Below are 9213 nucleotides of genomic sequence, written 5' to 3' on the forward strand. Positions count from 1 at the left end.
CATTGGACCTCTTGTATACATTATTAGTTCATTCAACCACCTTTTTCCCTTCAAAACAGTCAACTAACTTGTATCCAGAATGGTATGGGAGCTAAATATACTAAAGGAATTGAATTTATTTTGTATGGAACATCCTTTAGTCCTGGGGATTTGATCTAGATTAGCAAAAGTGACACATTGTATGTACAATATACCTTTCATTGATAATTCTGAAGTACACTGTACCTGCGGAGTTGAATTAAATGGACAGTTTAGTCAACTTAGTCATTCCGTTTCATGAACGTTTAAATAGGGGATAGATTACTTATGGTCAGTGTACATGCACCAATGTCTATAATCAAGCTTTATTTCTTGGTCAGGCCAGTGATAATTATGTCCAGAGAATATCACTTAAACTATATGAGGTATCAACATGAAACTTCATTGGTAGATAGATCTCGATATGGAGAAGTGCATTATACAAGACCGTAACTCTCTTTTGCATAATTAGTCCTTTTGGAACTATCGTTTATTCAGGGAATTTCCATCAGTTCTACCGATCTACTAGTTGATAGATGACCGATCTATCTCTACAGTGCAAGTCCCTAGCTTTTCTGTATTCTCATTATATTTTGATATGTCCACGGTATGAAATGCGAGTATCTTTGTGAATAAAAATCTGATTTTGAGGTGACATTTTCCTGATTTTCATCAGATTGGCTCCACTACCATGGTGAGGTGACATTTTCCTATCATGGAGAAATTAAGTGAAATATATTTTGACAACACGTTTCTCTAGGTTGAACTAATTTCTATACAACAGCTGCATGGATGTTATAGGCAAATGTTTATTTTTCTATGAAACTCAACAGGTGACTTAGAATCGCAGTTAGGACTTTCAGATAGTTTTATCTGCAAGTTGTCTGTTTTTCAATGTCTAGCCGCACCAACATTAGGTCGTTTCTGTTCAAAGTGTCACTGATAGGACGTTTGTGTGCTTCAAGGAAAATGAAACGCCTAGGATTGATCCATTCAGACGAGGTATCGCCATAACAATTATCCAACACAAAGAGTGTTGGTCGTTTAGCTATTTTGAAATGAAGATTAGCCTTCACTCATCAACAATGAGATGATCCTAGTTTGGTCCACTGATAACACACCTTTGCTTTCTTTCAGCATGCCTCTTCAACTCCTATATTGGAGACTTTGCAAATGAGTCTCCTGAGCAGTTTGGAGCAAATCTCGTGATCCCTGTACACAGTATTTCAGTAACACCCTGACTTGCCTTTTTAACAAAATAGTGGATTCCTGATGGGTTGTATATATTTGTAATCAGGTTGTATTGGTGTGGCTTCTACTTTTGCTTTTATTAATGTTTCAGCATAGACCTCACTAGTCAGCTCTGTAGAGTGCAACTCTCTAAGGTATTCCTTCAACTTCTCCTTGGAGCACACAAGACACTTTCTCCTCCAAAACTGTTCTTCTTACACTGAAATATAACTAAATAGTTTTCTGTTTGTATAGCTCTCATTTTCCGTTTGTTTTTCTTTTTTTCTCTGTTCAGCGTTACACAGCCGGCGAAGATATTCTTAACTAGGTGCTACCACAGTTCAATTTTTTCATTCTCCAGTACCTCTGGAATATTCTAAACAGCACGCTTATGTGTTGTTCATTCGGGTATTTACAATTTGTTATAGACTAGAAGTTTGCTTTGTTCTTTCTCTACATCCACTTGTCTGCCCCACCCCCTCCCCATCCATCTTTCTAACCCAACACCCATCTTTCTGCCTCTACATCCACTTGTCTGCCCCCCTCCCCCCCCCCCCCCCCCCCCCCCCCCCCCCCCCCCCCACCAAATCCACCCCCCCCTCTACACCCCCCCCACCAAATCCATCCATCTAACTCTACACCCATCATTATGTCTCTACATCCACCTGTCTGCCTCTGCTTCCATCTTTCTGCCTCTACATCCATCTTTCTGTCTCTACATCCACTTTCTTCCTCTTCACCCATCAATCTGCCTCTTCACCCATCATTCTGTCTCTACATCCACCTGTCTGCCTCTGCTTCCATCTTTCTGCCTCTACATCCACTTTCTTCCTCTTCACCCATCAATCTGCCTCTAGCTACACCTGACTGCCTCTACATCCATCTTTCTGCATCTACATCCACCTTTCTGTCTCTACACCCATCTTTCTGTCTCTACACCCATCTTTCTGCCTCTACATCCATCTTACTGTCTCTACACCCATCACTCTGTCTCTACATCCATCTTTCTGCCTCTACACCCACCTTTCTGTCTCTACATCCACCTTTCTGCCTCTAAATCCACCTTTCTGCCTCTACACCCATCATTCTGCCCCCACATCCATCTTTGGCCACTTAACTTTTCATGGTCTTACGTCACTGACTGCTCCAACATCTTTTCATTACTTCTGTATGTTGTATCCTTTATTGCATAAAACTGAATTAGATATTGTTATACTGGTTGTGTTTGCATTATTTTTCTGCTCATTCTTGTTCCGTAAGACGAGTCTGTCGCTCACTTTCACGATCGGAAAGTTCGGAAATTGTTTCTCCGTCTCTTCTTCTGCGTTTACTTCGCGAATGAGGATGATCACTACATGTCTTGGTAATGCAAAAGCTCCGTTTTATATTGAAGGGAATCGCAATGCCAATATGCTTCTATTTTATCTCGTGGAAAAAGAAATCCTACTTCATTGGGCGGTAGTTTTCCATTAGGTATATGTAGAACTGGTTATTTGATTTTTGTGTTTATCATACTGTGGTCAGCAAGGATCATTTTGAGGAGAGATTTCCTTGTACAGTCGTAGTGATGAACACCATGTGGAAGACCCGTCCCATGCTGTCCAGGTCATTTTGGGATGAAGTACTCTGCCCAAGGTCACAACCACGACAGTATTGGAAAGTCTGTGGTCGCAGTTTCCTGGGAAATACGAGCTTTCCGGGTATATATTAAACCAGACATTTCGGATTTTCACCTGAAGATAAAGTCCGCTGCTAGACCAAGTTTCATTAACGTTGGGATTGGAAAAAGAAATAAGCTTCACACAATTTTGAAAATAAATTGCAGACCATGATAGAGCAAAGGCATTTTCAAAATTAGCAAATTATGTAGATTAATAAGTGGCGCTCAATGAATGGTTCCATGGAGCAGAGACGTGTATTATATATACGTCTCTGCATGGAGTGATACCATATCTGATCAAATGTTATTTCCACTGAATTGCCACTCCTGTATAACTAGTTAGCATTATAATAGCTCAGATTAGCTACATACTTTGCGCTTAGTGTAACAACGTATGTTAATTATATAAAACAATACCCAGGCTCTGATGAAAGTTTAGGGTCCTTTTATTGAGACTACAAATTACAGCATACACAGCTCATAGAAGTTTGTAACCGGAGTCCCGAGCGGCTTTCCACAAGCCAGATGTCACCAGTCTCAGAGTTGTGGCCGCTAACTGTCCGTGCTTAGACAGCCGCTTCTATTTATCCCTCTAACCACTGGCACTCAGCCAGCACTTCCTGGTCAGTGTCTAAAAATCTCTCTGGACGTTAAATTCCTCAAACAGCAAAACAAATACATCAAGGGTGTCATTTGCTTTGGAAGTAAACATTTTTTCATCGCTTGACTCATGATTTGTAAATACAGGTCAATTAACTTAACGACACAAATTTCCACAATTCCACTATCAGCATAACGCTTACCTAATCATATGTAATTTAAATGTACGTTCTTTATCATTTTTCAAAACAATTTGTTGAGCATTGTTTTGTTACATCAACCAGGAGCGTAAAATAAAGATATAGTATCCTTTTCACTGCCACAGAAAATTTCCAAGTTGCCAACGTTTTGAATCAATGACGTTGGATTTTGACGTCACGCTTAAAAATTACGTTTATTCACATGTCATGGAGCTTCGACGTCGTCAGAAATTATCACTTTTCTGTTGTGATTTTCAATTCACTGGCGATGATGTTTTACAGGAAGTGTTAACGGATCCTACACTTTTATGAGACTTTTTGTGTGAGAAACTGTTAAAATGTCAATATCGACACAAACGTTTTCAAAATAATTGGAAAAAGCGACATACAAATGAACAGAAAAGATATTAGGAAAAACGCACAAGTCTCAGTTTTGATAACAGGCTGTACGTGTTATATCTGCAAAATTAGAAAATTCAATTATTTACATGAACGCCTCATCATTCCCCATCGCTTACGTGTCGCTGTCTGTAGTAGCGGGATGGACACCACGATGTCATACTATACGTAATTCGTGAACGATGTCTTATCTTAATAACACGGCAAACAACGCAGACATTTTCTCGTCGACCTGACAAGAAAAGTCATCACCTGATTATTCCATCCTTCAAGATCACGCATGTAGAGAGCTCTAATTATATCTAGGGTAAAACCAGTTCTGTATTATTGTCACATAACAAACATGGAAAATACAAGAGGAAATTTGCATTCAACTTTCATTTGTAAACCTACAATTGCTATATAAGTAGGGCACAGGGACCTCATAACTGGTGACGTATTGGGGTATTTGAAAAACCTTAGTGTACTATGTGTACCGAGAATTTCATGGACTTAAATTAGTATTACAGTTTTACGTCTAACGATTATTACAAATGCATTATGTTTTGTGGTCCCTGACTTAGCCTGAGATATTTTACAGAGACCTATATGCCTCGTCAACTTGTATATTGGCTTAAATCTAACCGTTTTAGTAAATTAAGCACCGTGGATTTTTTTAGTTGACCTTAGCTTATATATTGATAAAAATAATATGCTTTAGTTAAATGAATTTTGATATTGGCGATTGTTTGAGCTAAACATTTTCTTAGACTTATTTTTGCGGATATTTAATACCGTTTATCGTTTTTAACTTTATAATTAACATAGAAAATAATATTATGAATTTTTTATTTCGAAAATAGTTCATTGTTATGGTCATCTTCTGTTAATCAAATCTGATATAAAAGCGTAGTTGCTTATCTATTATATTTTCAAACAACAAATGAATAAAATCCAATGAAAGTCTGTTTTACTTCCTCATTGATGAACAGTGACCAATCAGAAAGTCCGACACGAATTTCAAACATCGAATACGGGAAATCGCACGGATTAGCACCAATGTTGACACACACATTTTAGCTAGTTCAAGCAGTTGCAGCCTAGGTATAGGGTTGTTCTTCACCTGTAGTGATCAACAGTGACAGTTCATCAGGTAATAGTTAAATATTACTAAACAAACCATCTACACTCGTGAAGATAAATATATTTGACATCGATTAAGATTCTCGATCATGCATGATCTTGTTCTAATGGCGGATGATCATGATATGTGTTTTGCATGAAGCACATTCAGGGCACCCAGATAAAATCTGTTTACGATAATTATTTTCTAATTTTCAGTCTGGTATAAGTGGCTAATTCATATATATGTCGGGTCGATAATATTGTCATCACTTTATCATGAAAGATGTAAATACATACATAGCAGAAAGTGGATGGCTATTCATTTTGATAACACTCCCCACTCAATATCTCGCCTCTTGCAAAGAAAAAAATGAAAGCAAGCATTTGGTAAAAGAAATGTCTAAAAGTGACAGCAGGGAATAAACGAATCGGAGTAGACAGAGAGATGTCCACCCACATGGAAACAGATCTTAAGCTTGCATGCAAGCTAATTAGAATTGGGATCTAGATCAACCTCTCTGACCCGAGTTCACTTGAAAATGTAGTTAATCCTACTGATATCATAATTTATTCTTGTACACAGATTTGGTTGGTTTCAACAAAATGGAGAATCCCAAAATAGAGTTCATACGTGAAACTAATTGTTCTGTCAATATAATGCTAAAGGTGTCCTTTTAACAATAACTACTTCAAAAACAGACGATTATGAAATTAAAATGGGCATATCTATAAATTCAAATTTTCATATAATCTTTATTAGAGCTATGTCTACTGTATCAGGCTTCATACAGGCCTTGAAAAGCTCTTTAAACAATTCCTAGTCTTGAAAAGCCTTGGAAATGACATTAAAGTCTTAGAGGGCCTTAAATTTCATATAGAGAGGCCATGACTTTCGGAAATGAGCTTGAATTTCATGGAATTTGTATTAGATATAGTTTCCGTATGAATTTCCTTTGTGTTTTGTTGGTTTTTCGTCCTTTATAAGTTAATTTTGATTTTATTTCCAATGAAACTGACATTCACTGATACTGATCATAAACAAAATAAGGTTTGACAGCTGCTTCATGTCAGCAGTTTCATGACCTATTGTCAGCTGACCAGAAATGTTTGCATTTGTGGTGATGTTAATTTGTCTTTATGTTGATTTTAGAGAAAAGTTTCTATATATAACATTTGCCAACTTGCATGGATCATGCAATGTCTGCAACATCTTGGAACTTTGTTTATCCACACTGATGGTATCTGGCAGCTTTCAGAGGTGAAATCATGATACAATTCATGTAAACACTCACAATTTTATTGAAACTATGGCAAACATAATTAGCTCTAGCATTTCAACTGAACATGTCCTCTGAGGCTGTCACCCACTTGTGAGATATCCTTGGATTTTCATCAAAATTTCATATTGATTATATGCATAATCACTTTATTGAATTAATGAATATTGTTGTGTGAGACATTCTTACAATTTTCATGGGGGATGCATTTCAAGAATCCTAAAAACTTTACTTGGGATATCCTTAATGAGTTAGTATAAAAGCTAATGGTCTGCTTATTATGAATTGACATTGTCAGTAAACCAGAATTTTTACCATTTAACTTCTAGTAAAATCTGAAATTGCTTTTCTCTGTGTTTTATAGGATGGCTGCAGAGCCTGGCCGAGTACTGAAACCTGTCAACAGTTCTAGTGGTCCAGATCTCACTGCTGCAGTCAAACCAAGTACAAGTGGTGGAGCCAAGACCAAGGAGAAAACTCAAACTACATCTGTGACGGAAGCAGCAAGGTGAAAGAAATTCTCTCAAAAATTCTCAAAATAATGGTTGTCTAGGTTTAACATTTTGTTGACCAGGGCAGTGATGAATCGACAGTATATATTCGTGAGCCCTTTTCAACTACGATGAAACTTCTTCAAACTGACCATGTATGGGACATGAATATTGGGCCAGTTTAGAGAGGGTTCAGTTTGTGGAAGTGAAGCAAGTTGACCGGTCCTGACTTTAATATAATTTTAACAATTCCATTCACATTCAGCATTTACATTGCAACTTTATAGTGATAATTGTATACTACATTTGGCCTTCGTAGAAATGAAATCTGCTCATTGCCTGGCAATCTCAAAGTAATGTTACTTAAGGAGCAACAAAGCCCTGGTCGGAGGTTGGCTTATCCGAAAGTCTAACCAACCTATATATTTAACGAATATATATTTTTGCTAATCAGTAAGAAAAGTTGTCCTCTGAAATAACACTTGATTAATATTTTCATTCTGTATGTGTTAAAATAACATCATTTAATTAGCCACAATTTAGATGATAAACTGCAGTTTTCTAACTCTGCATCAGTACTTATTTTCAATTTATCTGTGTTCCTTGCTTTGGTGAAGTGATTTTCAATTTGTTTCAATCATTTCGGACATAAAATTGGTTCAGTATTCAGGGCTCTCTATCTGCCAGATTTGGAGCCGATATTCGGCCCCATTCCCAATGCAAAATAGTATCTTTTTTTCCCAATTCAGACCCCAAGTTTTCCCAATTCTAAGGAAAACACCATTATTTTCCCCAATTCTAAGGCCCCCGGGCCCCAGTCCAAAATGGGGTGTGAGAGCCCTGGTATTGAGAGGTATCGATATTGGGAAAGTCTTTATTACTATGATAAAGAGGTCATCATTCCATACATGGCTATTGTGTTTGGTATCAAGAGGTGATTTGTTTTGTGAAGTTTAGGGAGGTTGCACTGTATATTGCTAAAAACACTGGACCTCACAATGATAGTTTGAATTTGAATTCCAGTTATCATTCTATTCCCATCAAAATTTTAGAGCACAGGAATTAGGACTGGCATATATATTTATCACTGCCAAGGAATTCCTCACTTTATGTTTTACATATTTGCACTTGTGTTTTTGTACATTTAAGGAGAGAAACAACAAAGTACAAAATTTTAATCAAATTACAAGTCTTCCGTTAAAATATAGTTTCACAATACTTATGGACATGTTTTCCCTAAAAGGAGATATGTACTGTGTACTAAAGACTGTATAAGACACTTTTTTATTCAATATTGTTTATATGAAACAGATGTTACAGTGAAGAAAATGTTTTCTTTTTCCAAAATTTGGTATTAACAAATTTGTTGCAGATTCATATTGGAATATGCTGTCAGAATTTGTTGTGAAATAAACAAAACAGTTAATAATTAAACAACATGGGAAACCAAAACTGTCAGCCAATGATATAATGGGACTTAACATCCACAGCTTATAGTTAGAAGGAATTGGCTGCACATGTGTTGAAGAACTGTTACTTTATTTTGAACAATATATTGCCCTTTAGAAGTAATGATGGATAAAAAGTCTTTGTATTAGCTAAAAAGCGAAGAGTTGCCAAATGATTCTTGACTAATTTGAGAAGGTTTCTAATGCCTTTAGATAAAGGCCACCTAATCAGATATAGTTTCTGAGAATGGAACTTCAAACTGTTATTAGTTTCTGTGATCAGAAGTCTAAATTGTAATACTGCAATCAACAGATATCAGTGTATTCTTTTTCTAATTTCAGGAAAAAATGGACTTTGGAAGACTTTGATATAGGAAGACCATTGGGTAAAGGAAAGTTTGGGAATGTATATCTGGCCAGAGAGAAATCGACTAAATATGTTGTTGCACTTAAGGTGAGACCAACCTTCCATTCCGTTATGGCATATTTAATACCTTCATTCTTTAAAAAGAATAGTGAAATATTCTGAATGTCATGTGTTTTCATACCCTCATATGACATTGGTATCCCCACGTTTTCTGTTAAGTTTAACAGTGAATCCCTATGGTGGTGTAATCCTTCCATACCTTCTGTGAATCCCTATGGTGGTGTAATCCTTCCATACCTTCAGTGAATCCCTATGGTGGTGTAATCCTTCCATACCTTCAGTGAATCCCTACGGTGGTGTAATCCTTCCATACCTTCAGTGAATCCCTATGGTGGTGTAATCCTTCCATACCTTCAGTG

At 36.9% G+C, this 9213-nt stretch overlaps 1 protein-coding gene across 1 annotated transcript; it reads left to right on the forward strand.

Annotated features, from left to right (window-relative positions):
- Positions 1 to 5162: 5162 nt before the first annotated feature.
- On the forward strand, positions 5163 to 8881 carry LOC132546734 (aurora kinase A-like; the record flags this gene model as incomplete). The annotated part of the gene is made up of 3 exons (XM_060210451.1): positions 5163 to 5239; positions 6853 to 6996; positions 8770 to 8881. Coding segments are annotated over exons 2-3 (255 nt in total), but the record flags the coding sequence as incomplete, so codon positions are not given.
- Between the last annotated feature and the right edge of the window lie 332 nt (positions 8882 to 9213).

The sequence above is a fragment of the Ylistrum balloti genome, unplaced genomic scaffold (genome assembly GCF_031769215.1).
Source record: "Ylistrum balloti isolate Yb309-2 unplaced genomic scaffold, AGI_CSIRO_Ybal_v1 Utg369910, whole genome shotgun sequence".
In the NCBI taxonomy this organism is placed as follows: domain Eukaryota; kingdom Metazoa; phylum Mollusca; class Bivalvia; order Pectinida; family Pectinidae; genus Ylistrum; species Ylistrum balloti.